Source organism: Piliocolobus tephrosceles, chromosome 12 (genome assembly GCF_002776525.5).
Source record: "Piliocolobus tephrosceles isolate RC106 chromosome 12, ASM277652v3, whole genome shotgun sequence".
In the NCBI taxonomy this organism is placed as follows: domain Eukaryota; kingdom Metazoa; phylum Chordata; class Mammalia; order Primates; family Cercopithecidae; genus Piliocolobus; species Piliocolobus tephrosceles.
The window spans coordinates 35,301,428-35,319,661 of record NC_045445.1 but is presented as its reverse complement, the minus strand read 5'-3'; the positions used below and the strand labels follow the sequence as shown (position 1 = coordinate 35,319,661).

At 43.0% G+C, this 18,234-nt stretch overlaps 1 protein-coding gene across 1 annotated transcript in view; it reads right to left on the bottom strand.

Moving 5' to 3' along the window:
• Positions 1-2,397: 2,397 nt before the first annotated feature.
• Positions 2,398-18,234, bottom strand: part of KIAA1210 (KIAA1210 ortholog) — a 76,792-nt gene continuing 60,955 nt past the window's right edge. Inside the window, 7 exon segments of the mRNA XM_023198681.1 lie at positions 2,398-2,564; positions 4,103-4,208; positions 6,527-6,690; positions 8,019-11,222; positions 14,905-15,014; positions 15,229-15,335; positions 17,742-17,939. Coding sequence (XP_023054449.1) covers positions 2,398-2,564; positions 4,103-4,208; positions 6,527-6,690; positions 8,019-11,222; positions 14,905-15,014; positions 15,229-15,335; positions 17,742-17,939 — 4,056 coding nt within the window.

Here is an 18,234-nt window from a genome sequence, read left to right as displayed (position 1 = left end):
AATACAGGTTCACTGTGAAAAAAAGGAAGAGAGGTGTAACAGCTGTGCTGTTAATTGTGGAAAAGAAATTGTTATTGGAGAGTTCTCAGAGTGAGAATAACTGAATACAGGTTGACTGTGAAAAAGGGAAGGGAGGTGTAATAGCTAATCTACCAGAAGTACCCAGATAAAGAGCATCTACCTTAATATATTGTTCACTATGGGAATACAAAGGAAATAAAATTCACCCAATCAAAATAGCATTATCAAAATGGCAAAGGCACGGTATCAGGAAAAATAGATGTTATATAGAGAAAATGCAACATTTAGCATGTAACTGTACTGTGTCACATTATACCAGCATCAGCAAAACCCAGCACCAAGTGTTTAGCTCCAACACCTCATTACCTCTCTGGATCTTTGTGCATGGGGCAGCACCCCACTCAGAATATAAAGGCACAGTCAGATGTCCAGGTCTTCATTTCTGTTTAAGCAAAGCAGCACAGTGTAACAGAGGCAGGCACAGTGACAACTATACTGAGAAGTCACTTCTGGGTCTCCTAGAAAAATGAGCTAGGTTTACCGCCCAGACATCCAAAGGGAGCTCTCCCTTAGTGTTTGGTGGGTTTGGGGGATGGAATGAAGGGAAAGACATAGAAAGGAAGGTTTAACTAACTTCTAGTGAACCTAGATGAGATTCTAGGGTGGTCTGCATCTCAGAAAGCCAGCCAATTAAGGAACTGGCTCTGGGGGTAAAGGTGCCTACATCCTCATCCTTAGCCGAGGAGTTCTTAACGGAGGCTGTGCTACAAAAGAAAAAGACTGTGTGGCAAGATGGGAAGGGAGGCATCAACATTTGCTGGGCTACTTGCCCCCACCCCTCATAGCTGACCATCCCTCTCATTCTCTTTCTCACTCTCCCTTTTTGGTCTTCCCTCTTCTCCGTGGCTGGGAGATGAGTGGGTCACTGGAAGGTAGTGTCTCTCCAGCCTAGTAACTTTTGAGGTGTGTGCCCCTAGGAATGAGGGTGGGGAAAAGCTGATTTACCCACTTAACGCTTCCAGGTAGCAGAAAGTTCATTTCTCAGTGGCTTTGGGATTGCACTCTTGCTTTGGACTAAAACCTTGTGAAGCAAAGATAGCTGAGGGAAAAGGACAAGAAGCTACATGGAGTTCTCCACCTTAAGGCTGGAACCAGAGAGGAAGGAGTTCCAGTGGCCCCAGATGTGCATTGAGGCAGTAAGCTTGCCATAAGCCTGATGGAAAGTACAGCTTTTGGCATCTGTAGAACTCTAACTTCAATAGGGTCTTCAGTACTTAACAGGATATATGTGATAGACAGTGATTTCTGTGCGATCAGAGAGAGTCATGGTAGTATTGGGACAAGAAGCAAAACGCTGATGGACTAACTATCCAGAGGAGTAAGATAATTCCCAAGAAGCATTCTGCATCATAGGGAGGTGCTCGCTGCAGCCAGGCCTGTGACAGGTCGACGTGAGGCATGTCCAAAGAGGGAGTTTTGTGTAAGTGCTCTGCGTGTTACTATCACCCAAGAAGAAAGCATCAGGGGCCCCCAGGGACACAGGGAAGATGTGTCAAGGGGTGATAGGCTGTGCAGAAATTTTCTTGGAGACCCGGAATTTTCACTTCCACCACCTCTTTTAGGAGTCTTTGCAAAGTTTGGAGCAACAACCAACTAATTGCAGCATCTATCTAGGCTCATAAAACCTAAAGGCCAATCTTTGGGTCAAATCATCTGAATGTTTCCATTCCAAAGTTAAAGATTTTGCAATTCTACAGCAGTGCAAATGTTTTCCATAGTTTTAATAGAGGAAATGCTGGGTTTCTGGGTGCTGGCAGTGGCTATATGGAAGGTTAAGCATTCATGGCATTTATTTCATTCAAATAATTATGTTTTAATTCACATTTCTAAGGCTGCTTTGCTTAATAAATTCTTATTTTGCTTAATAGATTCTTATTTTGCTTAATACTTATTTTGCTTAATAAAAGTGGTCACAGTAAAAAGATCACTACATAGAATTAATACAGCTATTAGCAATTATCATTTAAAATGCTGATGCTTGGCCAGGCGTGGTGGCTCACGCCTGTAATCCCAGCACTTTGGGAGGCTGAGGCAGGCGGATTACGAGGTCAGGAGATCGAGACCATCCTGGCCAACATGGTGAAACCCCGTCTCTACTAAAAATGCGAAAACAAAATTAGCTGGGCATGATGGCGGGTGCCTGTAATCCCAGCTACTGGGGAGGCTGAGGCGGGAGAATGGCGTGAACCCAGGAGGCGGAGCTTGCAGTGAGCGGAGATCGTGCCACTGCATTCCAGTCTGGGTAACACAGCGAGACTCCGTCTCAAAAAAATAAATTTTTTTAAAAAAAATGCTGATGCTCCACACAAGAGCTCTTTATTGCATCATCTCTGCCAAGTGGCTCCATGCTTTGGCTTTCTTCCTGGCCAGGGAAAACCAGACAGGCTCAACTGGCTTCTGGAACTTGGCTGGGAGAATTGAAGATCGTTTGGTTTCTTTTTCCAGGGCAGGCACTTGCAGTATCTTCTGAGTTTCAAATCCAACTGGAACCACAGCAAATAACACACAAGCAATAAGGAATCCCAGAGCTATTGGGGTATGTTGTTTATGGAATGCCAAAATATTTCCTCCTTTCAGGCTTCCTCTGATCCCCCTGCTCTAGTGCTTTCTAAACCCTTCTCCCTTTGGTGCCAGAATTCTAAAAGTTAGGGCCTGTGTGATGCCATGTGTGATATGTCAAAGGTGTAAAATCAACATGGCTATGGCCACAGGGCCCTGGGCATGGGAAGGCCTGGGAGGTAATACCTATGCCTATAACTGCCAATCTTTGGGTGGTTATTACTGGATTGTCTTACATCTTTGAACTGAGACCAGAGGGAAACATATTGTATCTGCTTAGTTTTAGTTTCTAAATTTTAGTTTCTAAAATTTTAGTTTCTAAAATTTCAAATAAGGTAATGTTATTTGTGTTTGCCAATCCATGATTTCATGTGAAATGAATTGATTGATGACTCAATAGATGCACCCAGTAAAAGTTGATGGTAAATAATATTGCACCAACCCAACTACCCCAGCCAAGCAGACTACCTCCCTACTCCTAATTCCACTCCCTCCCTCATCCTGCTTATCGTCAATTGACTTAGTGACTTAGACTCAATCAGTGGTTCTCAATCCTGGCTACACATTAGAATCACCTAGGGCTCTTTTAAAAACGCCAATGCCCATGCTGTTTCCTGAAGCAAATGAATTAGAATCTCTAAGGATGGAGCCAGGACCATCTGTAATTTTTTTAAAAACTCACCAGGTGATTCTGATGCACAGTGACAGTTGTGATTCACTTGATAGGAGTATAGTGCCCATGAGGCCATTAAAAGCTGTGAGCAAGTCAACTGCTGCTATTTCATGGCCAGAAAATGGGTTCCTGAATTCCTGGTCTAATTTCTTCATGAGCGGGATTAAGGGAGAGGACAAAGATGGTTCAATATAAATCCATCCTCCACTCCCCTGCTCCTGCTGAAAAAATTCTCTCTAGCACACAACTCTTTCTGGTGAGATCACATTTTGTTATATCCCAGTAGAGTATTCCTCTCAGCTGTCAACATTTCCTCACCACTTACACATCCCTGCTCAGAATACAGAGAGGCTTAAACAAGCCTTCTAAATAATTTTAAAAAATTGAATATCATTGGGCCTTTAGAGTGAATTATTTTCAACAGTTTCATTGGAGATGTAGAAAGTAAGAAAACCCCTCTTTGCTATGAACTGGAAAGTAACTTGGTACTTTCCTCTTGCATACCCAACCAGAAGGATGTTTCAGTGAGTGACCACAGTTTTGTGCCTAGACAGCTTCTTTGATGAGGCAAAAGACTGGAAGACCCTCTGAAAGTTATATACTGGACTTGTATTACTCAAAATAATTAGATTTTTCTAAAATAAGCTGTATCTAATTAAAGAGCCACATGAGAAATCATTAAGCTGACTTGGGAGGTAAGAGACAAGTATTACCTGAGCTTGAAATTGCAAAGGTTTCACAACATTTTGCCGGGGCTGTTTTCCAAGAGGTCAGGATGTATGCTTTTACCTGATTTTGTAGGCTTAGGTGGCTTCATCTGTGCTCTCTTCTCCTGTTTATGGACACTGGAAGTGAAAGTCTTTTTAGGTTGGTTTTCATTTTCAGGGCCAGCTCCCTTTAATACAAAAATGAAAACAGAAAGCTTGTAAGTTCTGACATTAAAATGGCAGATTGCTTATTCAGAGGACCATAGAGTGCAAGCCCTGTCCTGGGTACTATGAGTTTAACAGTATCCAAAAGGAAAGATTAGAGATATATAGATAGATAAGGAGAGAAATAGCATTGAGACTTTTGGCTTAAAATTTAGGTTCACAAAACCTAAGCTGGCTCAAGTTTACCACCTTTCAGACCAGAAAGAAAGAGCTGTCTAATTTTACAAATAGTGAAAGCAGGTTAACAAGAGAATTATTTAGCTTGAGAACAACCTTTTCCTTAGCACTTTACCAACACTTAACAGCAAGCTAACAGAACATGGTAGTTGCAAACAAATCTGATCAATTCATTCAAGTGAGTTCCATAAGATTTCTACTTTTCAAAACTAGCTGACATATGACTTGAAGCATTTCTCACATTAGAAAGTAATATACCTGTAGGTCTTTCCAAAATTCTGCAGTTTATTCTTTTCAAATTAACCTCTTCATAATTGGTCTAAATTAGTGAGTTTATATACACTAATGTATTCCTCCTGACAAAAGCTTTAATCAGGCTGAGAGCAGTGGCCTATAATCTCAACACTTTGTGAGGCTCAGGCAGGAGGATCACTTGAGCCCAGGAGTTCAAGACCAGCCTGGGCAACATAGTGAGACCCATCTTTACAAAAAAATTAAAAATTAGCTGGACATGGTGGCGCACACCTATAGTGCCTATAGTCGCAGCTACTATGGCGGGGATGAAGGGGAAGGATAATTGAGCCTGGGAGGTTGACACTGCAGTAAGCTATGATTGCGCCACTGCACTCCAGCCAGGACGACAGAATGAGAACCCGTCTCAAAAAAAAAAAAAAGAGGCTTTAATAAAGGTGGACTTTACCCCTGTGTGATCCTGCCCCCGTGTAAATACTAACGATGAAAAAGAAAAGACCTTTAAAGCAAAGAGTTACACAGGTCCTCGCATGGTCCTTCGACAAATTTAGTAAGCACTTAAAAGTATAGCAGCTTAGACATATCTCTTGATATGTGAATCTGGTAAGTTTCCTTGAGTCAGTTTTCTGCAGGTTTGATAAGAGGAGAAAGGCATCATCCCATCAGCTCTTATCCACATGTGGTAGTTAGCCTAGTTTACCACATCACATTTTATAACTTACAGGTAGGTGCCACACCAAACCAAATCAATATGTAGAAATCCAAACATCAAACACAGAAAGGGGACTTGTTTTGTACTGATACGGAAAAGTGCCCAGAAATAAAATGTTAAATGAAAAAAAAAAAACAGTATTTATAGTTTGATTCCATTTATAAACATGTAGATAGATAGATAGATAGATAGATAGATAGATAGATAGATAGGCATAAAATATCTGTAAAGGTAATCACTCAACTCTTACCCCAGTTATTACCTTTAGGTATTTTTTTAAGCTATGAGGATGCAAAGGCATAAGAATGTTACAATGGACTTTGGGGACTCTGAAGGAAAGGGTGAGAAGGCGGTGAGGGATAAAATACTATGAATTGGGTTACAGTGCACCAAAATCTCACAAATCACCATCAAATAATTTACTCATGTAAACAAATACCACCTGTTCCCCCCAAACCTTTTATTTTTAGGGAAATAAAACATTTCCTTTTTTATGGAAATAAAAAATTAAAAATTAAATAAAATGACTTACTCCTTATTTCTCAACCAATTTTGTGGAACCTTGCTTTAGAATATTGAGGGCAGAAATTGTTTTGTAGATTCTCTCTATATTCATGACTTTACAAAACACCCCCCCACACGCACATGCACTTTTGAGAAAGGGTCTTACTCTGTCACCCAGGCTAGAGTGTAGTGGCGTGATCTTGACTCACTACAGCCTCCATGCCTGGGCTCAAGCGATCCTCCCACCTCAGCCTCCCACCTCAGTAGCTGGGAATGTCAGTGCATGCCACCACACCCAGCTATGTTTTTGTATTTTTAGTAAAGATGGAGTTTCAGCATGTTGCTCAAGCTGGTCTTGAACTCCTGAGCTCAAGGAATCCACCTACCTTGGCCTCCCAGAGTGCTGGGATTATAAGCATGAGCCACCGCACCTGGCCTGCACAAACCCTTTAAGAGCATAAAAGCAGGGCACATTTGTATAAATGCAAAGCAAGTCTTTCCCTAAAGACTCCTTCTGCCTTGATTAATGCTCCCAAAGAGAGGGGGTGCTGCATGTCCGCAAAGTTCCCAATAGAAGCCTAATCAGTGATTCCAGCAACCTTTTTGGAGTGTTTTCTTGGCTACCCCAGGTCCTACCCCATATTTAGGCTCCTTAGGCTCAGCATTGGCTCCAACTCTGCTCTTAGTTTTCAGCTCTTTCATAGGACTGTGGGCCTTGAAACTCCTCTGCTTCTGCTTTGCCATAGTTATCCAAACTGGCTCTGAGACAGCATAATCTGACTGTTGACCATCAGGCTTTCCTAAGAAAGAAATGAAAGGAGTTAGAACTGGAGCAAGGCAGGCAGGGTCTTGAACCTGGCTGGGGCTTACCCACAATAATATCCCAAATGGGACCCTTGTTAATTGCCAAAGGAAAATAAACAGATATCAACCAGAGAAGGCCCCCCCTTTTTTGGGCCCTCCCTACAACTTGGCAAGGCAGGAATTCCTTGGGTAGTAAAGGAGCTGTACTTAAAAGTGGGCATCCTGGCCGGGCGCGGTGGCTCAAGCCTGTAATCCCAGCACTTTGGGAGGCCGAGACGGGCGGATCACGAGATCAGGAGATCGAGACCATCCTGGCTAACACGGTGAAACCCCGTCTCTACTAAAAAATACAAAAAACTAGCCAGGCGAGGTGGCGGGCGCCTGTAGTCCCAGCTACTCGGAGGCTGAGGCAGGAGAATGGCATAAACCATTCTCCTGGTTTATGAGGAGCTTGCAGTGAGCTGAGATCCGGCCACTGCACTCCAGCCTGGGCGACAGAGCGAGACTCCGTCTCAAAAAAAAAAAAAAAAAAAAAAAAAGTGGGCATCCTGTCCCTTTACTGGACCCTTCCTTTGTCCATCCCTCGTCCCATCTGCAAATCAGGGTAGGATAACGCTTGCCAGGGGTGGGCTGGAAAAACCCAAGGATGCCAGAGGCTCAGGCCATTGATGCCATTCCTCTAACTCCTAGAAAAATCTTAAGAGTATTTGTTACTTCATAGTCCCTCGTACAAGTGTGTGGTTACATAAGTGTGGTTACAGGAATATGAAAGACTTTCCCAAGGATGGAGTGTGAAGGTCCAAAGGTTTTGGGAGACATTAGTGCACAAAAGATCGCCTAGCTCTAAATTCTTAGATATTTCAGGTGAGCAAAGAGACATTTATGGCAAATTAAGATTTCAGGCTGAGAGACTGAATATAATGTTCTACTAATGAGTTGGCTTTAAAAATCCACATGGTGTTAGGGAGGGGCTTAATGCATGTAAACCTATTTTGAGAAAAGCATAAAATTCCATCCAAATGTAAGGTGTGCAGAGGGTGAGGAAGAGGGAATAGGGAGATGGTCATGTGTCTACTGTGGAATGTAGATGGATGTCCAGAGGGGGACCCTACTGGGAAAGGGAAGACTCAAAATTAACTACCTCCAAATCTATTAAATCTAGAATGGGGCACTATTTTGCTCCCAAACCCATAAGCCAGCCCTGTCAAAGCCACAATTCAGTAAACAAGGCTAGAATAGACTTTAATGCCCATTCGAGGCTTTGCTTTCCAGTTCTTCTTTCCACTTGATATCTACTTGCCATCTGGAGAGCTAAAAGCCTTACCTGGGATCTTGCAAGCAGGTTGCTTCTTGGCCATGCTTTCAGATTTGGGCCTGCTCTGTTGCTTCTCTGCAACGTTAGATATTTTGGTGAGGTTCCCTGCAGCATCCAGGAGCCCCTGGGAAGTGCTTGTTGTGATTTTATGCCCTCTGCCTACAGAGGATGAAATTGGGCCCGAGGGCACTGAAGCAAGCTGGTTGAAGTTATCTTGTTTCTCACTCTTATACTTCTGTGAGGAAGGGACTCTTTTCAGTCGAACTCCAAAAAGCTTTTCAATATCATCCCGGCTGGATAGGTTTCCATGCTCGTTATTATTACCATCACCACTCTCAAGATCTTCTTTCTTAGAGCAAATGCCCCCAGAAGTGGATGTTTGCCCGGCAGGGGCAGTGGTGAGCTTCCCAGGTTTGGTAGCAGGGGCCGGGATGCTCTTTATGGGGTGTTTGGAACCTTGGCTGAATTTATTGGTTTTGTTTGCAAAAGCTGGATCTCTTCGTAGGAACCAGTTGTCAGAATTGCTCTCAAAAATAGATCGCCTAGCAGCAGCATTCACAGAATTTGAATGAACCTGTTGCTGGAAAGGGCTACTTGGAGGCAGGTGCTTCTCACCGCTGCTCTGCTTTACAGGTACATTCGCTGGGCCCATTGATGACATCTGTGGCTGGAATTTAGACCTATCTGAGGCTTGGGAAGACTGTTTGGGAGGCAGCTGCTTTTTAGAATTCCTCCACTCTTTAGGAGAGCTGGCAGAAACAGAGGAGACTTTTTGCTCATACTCAGGTTTCCTCAAGCCCTGGGAAAGCTGTCTGGGAGACAGCTGCTTTTTAAAACTGCTGCACTTCCCAGGAGCTCTCTCTGAATATGAGAAAACTTTCTGTGGGTCTTCAGGCCTCCCCAAGGGCTGTAAAGGGTGCTTCATAGGCAGCATCTTTGAAGAAATGCCTCCCTTAGGATTAGCAGTCCCTGATTCTGAGAAAATTTGGTGCTTGATTTCAGGCTTCGACAAAAATTTGGAAGGAAGATTGGGAGGCAGAGGTGCCATTTCACTGCCCCTCTTAAGAACAGAGCTCTCTGCAAAGATTTGCTGGGCCATAAATTTCACAAATGACTGGGTTGGGCGCCTGGGAATCCGTGATTTCTTAGAAATGCCTTCAACAGCCATTTTCTCTAGACGTGAGGTCATTTCCTGAACTTTAGACCTCTTTAAGAACTGGGTAGCGTGTTGGGGAGGCAATGGGCTCCCAGAAATGCCTGCTTCAACAGCAGCTCTCTCGAAATTTGAGGACAGTTGCTGGACTTTATTTCCCACGGTAAACCAGGAAAGATATCCAGGAAGCAGCTGCTCCTTAGAAATGTCCTCTTCAACAGTAGTGCTTTCTGGATGTGCAGAGAGTTGATACAGTTCCTCAAATTTAGGGGTCACCCATGGCTGGGAAGTGTATTTGGAAGGGGTTGGTGCCACAGGACTGCTGCATTCTGCAGAAGTACTCATTGAGTCTGGGAACTTAGGCCTCTCCGAGGGCTGGGAAAGGCATCTGGGAGGCAGCGACTCCACATAAATGCCTTCCTCAACAGCTGTGCTTTCTGAGATTTGCTGGATTTGAGGATCTGTCAAGGACTGAGGAGAATATCTGGGGAGCAGTGGCTCCACAGAAATGACTCTCTCAACAGCAACGTCCTCTGAACCTGAGAACATGTCTTGTTGAACTTTAGGATTCATCAAGGGCTGGCAAAGAAGTTTAGGAGGCAGCAGCTTCATAGAAATGCTCTCTTCAACAGCCATGCTCTTTGGAGATGAGGAAACTTCTTGCTCCACTTTAGGGTTCACCCATAGCTGGAAAGGGTGTCTTGGAGGGATTGGCTCCACAGAACCACTCTGTTTTACAGAAGTGCCCACTGAACTGGTGGGAACTTGTTGCTGAACAGTAGGACTCATAATGGGCTGAGAAGGGCATCTAGAAGGCAGCTGCTGTGTAGAAGCATTCTGCTCTTCAGGAGTATTATTTGAAGCAGAGGAGACTTCTTGTTGGTCTTTGGGCTTTCCCAAGGCCTGAGCAGGGTGTCTGAGAGGCAGGTCTTCCTCTGAGCTGCTGCAATCCTCAGAACTATTGTACTTTTCAACATAACTGCTTGATTCTGTGAAGACTTCTTCATCTTCAGGCTCTTCTAAAGCCTGGGAGGGGAATCTGGGGTCCAGCTCCTCCTCAGAGCTGCTCAAGTCCTCAACAAAACTTTTTGATTCTGAGAAGACTTCTTGTTTATCTTCAAACTTCCCCAAGGACTGGGAAGAGTGACCATGAGCCAGTTCTTCAGAACCATCCCCCTCCTCAAGAATATTCTCTGAATCTGAGGAGACTTCTTCAGCATCAGGCTTCCTTGAGGACTGAAAAAGGTTTCTGGGAGGCAGAGTCTTGGCATAAACATCTCCTTTGGCTGTAGTACTTGTCATACCGAAAACACTTGCTGTAAAGGCCTGGTGAACATTTCCAGAAGGCTTTTCTTTGCAGATAGTTTGAACATCCTGGGCTGACTCCATTTTGGATTGGGCCTTTGATGAATCAAAGCCGAAAGCTTCTTTATCTTCTAACTGGATATGAGAAGGAGTCATAGACACCTGAGCCTCTGCTGCTACTGGGAGAATGGCTTCCACTTGGGTTGTAGAAAGACTTTCCACTATCAGTGAAAGAGAAGCCCTGGCTTCTGTCTTCTCAGCTCCAGAAGGCACATCTTCATGGTATGGTTGTGGATCACTGACCATGGAATTATCCATGTTTTCAGGTATGGGCTGTGCTGCTGATGCTTTTCTGGATCCGAAATCTATGCCATCGTTTCTCCTTCCCATGTCATCTTTATCTGAAAGCAACCCCTGAGGGGTAGTGGTTTCTGGTTGTGGAGTTGTAGGCTGCTCCATGTTGTCCTTCTCCAAGGACAAGTGCGAGAAAGGGACATTCCTGGCAGTCTTATTGGTAGGCGAAGACCCAGCTCTATCGCCCAGGCCATACCCTTCACTGGATTGTTTAAGGCTTCTTCCTTTGAATTCACACTCACTCAATCCTGAAATACTTGCTCCTTTTCTTCTCTGTCTTCTTCCATATGCTGCTGACATTGGATAGCTCTGACTCCCAGAAGCATCAGTGTTTGGAGCCTGGTCTGTTGTCTTCTTATCATACATCTCAGTTTTGTTGTTCTGTTCCTGGCTTGAGGAATCTGCACCAAACAGAAATAAGGAAAGGAGAAATACCTGTGACTTTGACTTCCTAAAATAAGAATACTGTGCCCTGGCCCAATGGTACCCATTTGCTACTGAATTTCCTAGTATGAGGAAGTAGCTATTCGGAAGACAGAGGGCAACTTCGTCACTATTAGGTTTCTGCAGTTGGACATTTTTAAGCCAAAGAGAAATCCTAGTTCTAGAAACTGATTCCAGGGTTGGCTTATCACCTTTTTACCAATAGTCTGGTCCACCATTCAGTGTAAGACACATCAGAAGGCAAATTTTGAACCTGTAACAATGACTACCTTTGGGGAAACTGACTAGGGAAGGAGGAATGGAATTTTTTACTTTCTAATTAGTATTTCTATTTTCTACATAATATTTATCTGAACTACTTGAAATTTCATATCATGTGCATGTATTGCTTTTTTGTTTTTTAGACGGAATCTTGTTCTGTCACCCAGGCTGGAGGGAAATTGAAAAATTAATTATGGTTCTATTTTGCACTCTACCCAAAAGACAAATTTCACACTTTGAATTCATACCTCATACCAGGCTGCAACGGCACGATCTCGGCTCACTGCAACCTCTGACTCTCAGGTTCAAGCAATTCTCCTGCCTCAGGCTCCTGAGTAGCTGGGATTTACACATGACACCACATCCGGATAACTTTTGTATTTTTAGTAGAGACGGGGTTTCACCATGTTGATCAGGCTGGTCTCAAACTCCTGACCTTGTGACCCGCCTGCCTCAGCCTCCCAATGTGCTGGGATTACAGGCATGAGCCACCGTGCTCGGCCATATTGCTTTGCTTTTAAGAAGGGGTCAATAGGAATTATCTGGGAGGCAAGATTATGGCCCCCTTTTCTTCTTTTTTTCTACCCTCATATTAAAACAATCCTACTTGTTTTTATTCCCAAGATGCAGATTGGAGACATTGTTAGCATGTCTCTCCCACTTGGAAAGACAAAATAGTATGTAGATATTCATGCTGTGAGCTTTTTCCAAGAAGCAACACAGGAACTTAACAGAAAGAGTGAAGCCAGGTGACAATAAACTATAATAATCCATTAAAAAGTGGGCAAAGGACATGAATAAACAGTTCTCAAAAGAAGATATACAAATGGACAACAAACATATGAAAAATGCTCAATATCACTAATCACGAGGGAAATGCAAATTGAAACACAATGCGATATCATCTTACGTCAGCCGGAATGGCCATTATGAAAAAGTCAAAAAACAATAGATGGTGGGATGAATGTGATAAAAAGAGAATACTTACACACTGCTGGTGGGAATGTCAATTAGTGCAAACTCTATGGAAAACAGTATGGAAATTTCCCAAAGAACTAAAAATAGATCTATGATTCAATCCAGTAATCCCACTACTGAGTATCTACCCAAAGGAAAATAAGTCATTATATCAAAAAAACACCTGCACACATATGTTTATTGAAGCACAATTCACAATTGCAAGGATATGGAATCAACCTAAGTGCCCATCATCCTATGAGTAGATAAAGAAAATGTCAAGCACAAGGTAGTAGTTGTACAGATTACTCCTCTCCTTTCTTCTGGTACTTTTCTAAGGAACTCACTTTGATCCCCAGATGGAAGGGCCCCTCGCTGCCTTTCTTCCCTCACTATCTGCTGCATCCCTAGCTCTATCTAGTGGTTTCATACCCAGCATACGGCGCTGAGACTAGCTGACTGCACTCCAAACCACTTCCATGATATGGAAAATCAACTAAAGAAAATGTGATACTACTCAGGCATAACAAAGAATGAAATAATGTCTTTTGTAGCAACTTGGATGAAACTGGAGGCCAATATTCTAAGTGAAGTAACCCAGGAATTGAAAACCAAATACCACATGTTCTTCCTTATAAATGGGAGCTAAGCTATGGGTATGCAAAGGCATACAGAATGGTATAATGGACACTGGAGACTCAGAAAGTGGGAAGGGTAGGAGGGGGTAAGGGATGAAAAACTACATAACGTATGCAATGTACATTACTGGAGTGACAGGCGCACTAAAATCCTAGACTTCACTATACAATTTATCCATGTAACCAAAAACCACTTGTACCCCCAAAGCTATTGAAATAAAAACATTTTTTAAACCAATCATATGTAATATACATGCAAAGAAATTCTTGGAATGCCTTAACAATTGCATTGGTCCACAGGCTTCAGGTCAAGCACAAGGTAGTAGTCGTACAGATTACTCCTCTCCTTTCTTCTAGTTCTAAGGAACTCTCTTTGATCCCCAGATGGAAGGACCCCTCGCTGCCTTTCTTCCCTCACTATCTGCTGCATCCCTAGCTCCATCTAGTAGTTGCATATCCAGCGTACAGCGCTGAGAATAGCTGACTGTGCTCCAAACAACTTCCATGATATGGAAAATCAACTAAAGTATCTGCCCCCATGGATACTGACTCAGTTCTATCCTCTGTGTGTAAAAGAGACAACTATTAAAAAATAAAGCTCAAAGGCTGGGTGCAGTGGCTCACGCCTGTAATCCCAACACTTTGGGAGGCCGAGGCGGGTGGATCACGAGGTCAGGAGATCGAGATCATCCTGGCTAACACGGTGAAACCCCGTCTCTACTAAACATACAAAAAAATTAGCCAGGTGTGGTGACGGGTGCCTGTAGTCCCAGCTACTAGGGAGGCTGAGTCAGGAGAATTGCTTGAACCAGGGAGGTGGAGGTTGCAGTGAGCTGAGATCGCGCCACTGCACTCCAGCTTGGGTGACAGAGTGAGATTCCGTCTCAAAAAAATAAGTAAATAAATAAATAAATAAAAATAAAGCTCAAAAAGATTTTTTTTAAAAGTACTCATTTAATCTTCCTTTTTTCTTTTCTTTTTTTTTCTGGAGAGTTTTGTGGTTTTCTTAGTTTTCATGGGAAAATGTGTTTAGGAATATCCTGTCTTTGAACCCACACGTGAAATCCTTTGTGGCAAAAATGTAACATAACTGTTCAACTTAATTTGAGGAACTGGATTTTTTATCAAATATTACTTGAAATCAGCTTGCCATCAGCTGGAGCTAACATCAACATATGCACACGCATAAACACACAGAGAGATTTTCACTCTGGTGATATTTGTTGTTTGGGGATTTGATAGGTGTTGGCTGCCAAGGACATCTGTCTGCAGCTGCATAACCCCTCTTTGTCCATGGATGTGGGCAATAGTATCATTATTAAGAAAGTCATTTTCTCTTTACAGGAAGAGAAAGGCAACTTTTAAAACATGATTGTTTGGCCAATTATGTTATTCCTTTCTGGTTCTTTTGCTGAGGAAGAATGCTGAAGGGAAATCAGTGACTGTCCTCCTGTATCTGGGCTCACTGAGGAACTCAGCATGTACGTTAGCCTCAGAGAGGATGAAACAAATTCACAAACACCTCTCTTGTTGGAAATTCTTTTAGATAAAATAAGAATCCAGGTATGATCCTTTACCTGAACCACACACAAGTGGCAATTGTATTACTTTGGCAGTTTAGATGGAGAAGCCTGGACCACATTTTCTGCATATAAAATTGAAAGCTCTCTGAAGACCAAGGGCAGCAGTCTTGGGTAATTCTTGGGTACAGCTCCTATCAACGTAGCACTGTGCAATGAAGTCTGTCATACATGTTTCTGAGTGAGGGTGAAGATATGCTAACCTGCACTGTCCATTCCCAGCTTCTTTTGGTTGGTTTCTTTTGGTTTGGTTATACTCTTTTCTTCTTCAGAAACCAATGGAAGGTTTGGCTCCTTCTGCTTTGGTTCCACCTGAAATAGGAAAAGAAAGAGCTTGAATCCTACTGAAGTGCTTTCCAACCACTCCTGCATGGTTGCCAAAGAAAAAGCATCAGGAAAAATAGTTCTTGATGCTGGGCGTGTAACAATACCGTTAAAGATGGACGTTATTTCAATGGAGATATTTCCAGGGATTTCTTAATGGAATTGTTTCCAGCAAGAGATCCTTGGGGATAATTTTACCTATTGGAAGTGGTTCATCCAGGTTTGGAGTTTCTAATGTCTGAGTGACACACTGCAGGGATCTCTCTAAAATACCCTGGAAATGACTGAACCACACTGGAAGGTCACGAATCTGAAAATGGGGTCGTTGGGCCTGACAACAATCATGCCCTCGGCCATATTGGGATTCTCAGATTTGCTTCACCAGACCTGTGAGCTAAATTCAAATCCTTTTTGGCTTCTTTTCAGGGAATTTAATGAAAGCGTGAATTATCTCTTTCCAGATCAAAAGAAGAAAAAGAATTGGGGTTTTGTTGGGAGGGAAAGGAGAAAAAGCTGAAAGGTTCAGCCCTTACACTGGATGGGCTGAAGTTGGTTTAGTATAAACAAGGTTTTCTGATGATTACAATACAGCTCTGGAAATGTCAGTGTAGCACTGCACTGAACAGTGTCCAGAATTTGCTTAGTGTAAGCCTTTATGTCATACATGTAAAGACAAACATACAACTCTTTACACTCCCACTCAAAGTACCTGTGCAAACAGACACAGCTCATAATAATTTATTTTTGAGAAAATGTGGCCAGATTGGGCTAGATTCAAAATCTCTTCATCATTTACTTGCTGCGTGACCTTGGGCAAGTTATTCTCTGAATCACTGTGTCTACATCGATAAATAAGAGACCAGGAGAAACCTCCTGTGGGACTTGCAGATCTAAGAAATTACAGAGCAGGGAGAAAGTGGTAGTAGTCCCTGTGTCATAAATTATCCTGGATCTTTTCTATATTCATCCACATGACAGGGAGAGAGTCACAGGGAAGAAGTAGATATTCTGGCCTTATCAGAGGGTAATGCCCAGGCTTTTTCTCAACTAGGCTATACAGAAAGAAGAAAGTTAGAAGGGTCATACTGCTTCCCTCAGCCAACCTTCCCCATCTCCCAGGTTTGTCATGAGGTATTCAGGGCATAATGCATGTATAGGGTTTGGCACCTCATAATTGGTCACCCCCTCTTTGACACCAAACTAAGAAGGTACTCTCAAGGCCACCAGAGGGCTTCCCTCTGCCCCTCTGCTCCTCCACCTGTTCTTTCAACTCGTATTTTGTCTACAACCTAAAGTGAAATTGAGATGCCTAAGCTAGAGGCAAGATGGTGGGATGAAAAAAGTGCTGAGCTGGAAGTCAGAAGACTGGATTCTGGCCCTAGCTCTGCCACCACCTGGGTGTTTGACTTTGGGTAAGTATCTGAAATTATTTGTGCTTTAACGCCCTTCCCTGTAAAATGTTTGTACTATACAATCTTTTAGTCTCTTCACCTCTGATTTACACTCTTTCCTTCAGCCCAGAATCACTGGCGAATTCAGTTTTTTATCAAAGTGAGTTTTGTAGCCAACTGACACATCCTTTTAAACACTAACATTTTTTAATCCTTAACTTTAAAAAAACAAAAACAAAAACGGAGTTTCGCTCTTGTTGTTCAGGCTATAGTGCAATGGCGTGATCTTGGCTCACCACAACCTCCGCCTCCCGGGTTGAAGCGATTCTCCTGCCTCAGCCTCCCGAGTAGCTGGGATTACAGGCATGCGCCACCACACCTGGCTAATTTTGTATTTTTAGTAGAGATGGGGTTTCTCCATGTTGGTCAGGCTGGTCTCACACTCCCAACCTCAGGTGATCCGCCCACCTCGGCCTCCCAAAGTGCTGGGATTACAAGCATGAGCCATTACACCTGCACCTAATCCTTAACTTTTACTAAAAGCCTTTTCCAAAAGCATTATTTCTCTATCTTTTTAAACGGGGATCACAGAAAATAATCTACTTTTTCTAGATGACTTGGACAAATAATGAAATGATCTATTACATTGGACTATGATACAGTGTGACCCTGAAGGACATATTGAGGTGGGCAAGGTTCTTGAGCCCCTATATTAAAGGGCCCCAGATTATTTCTGTCGTTCTCTCTGCTATCAGCTGTCACTTCTCTTTGCTGTCAGGTCTGAGTCTGATCTGTGGCCATGTTTTTAGCACAGTAGATCTGCTTCCTAGAAAGTCATGTGGCATCTATTTGGAGATCTTTGGATGGGTTAACAACTAAGTTCTGGATGTTTAGGGTTGCTGAAAGCTTGACCTCCAAATAAGTGGAATAGTGCTGAAATTTGTAACTCATGAGTCTCATCTGATTAATAACTGAAAGAATCCTGATCTGGGCTGGGGTTGAATATTCTTTACAAATAGGGCTGAGTGAACTCCCAGATGTTAACCCAATAAGCTGTTTATGAGGGTTTAAATCATTAACTGTTTCTGTTTCCTTTTAGTCCCTTCTAATATAAGTTCCACATGGATAGGAAACCACACCCAATAGATACAAGCTTGCTCACCCCTCTGCGGGTGTCAAGCTCAGGACAGCACCCTTGACTTTGCCAAGCTTACTTAGGGCATGAGTCTCCTACACCATACTATTTCCCTAGTAGTAGTTTGCAAAGGTTGGAACTCATCTTTTCTTATGCAAGAGTTTAGTGCCCTGTCTCTTGAAGGACTTACAATCACTTGAAGGTTCTTCTTTTGTTTGCGGGGATTTAAAGTCATCTTGTGGTGAGCAGCTGAAGAATCCAAACAGCCCTCGGTGGTGGCTGGGGTGCTGAAACCAATGGGCAGCTGGGTGCTGCTGGTAGAGGCAAGCGTGGCAAATGCAGTCAAGGACTGTGAGCAATCAGGTCCGGATGATAACTCAGAGAAGCTCTGGAGAAGGTGGGAGAAAATAGACGAGTCAATCCATATGCTGTCACTGGTCTCAAAAGTTGGATATTCTTCTGGCTGAAGAATTCCTAAAGAAGAAATCCTTCATGAACTACTGTCCCCTTTTCTTACATTTCCTGTCAATAGGCTTATTCATTAGAGGTAAGCTCCATAATTTTGCTGGTTTCCTTGCAGATGAAAACAAGAAACAGGAAGAAGTTTGGGTTACTCCTCTGCTTAGAAAGCTTTCAGGGGCACCCCGTTGTCCTCGGGATGGGAATAAAACCACTTAATTGAG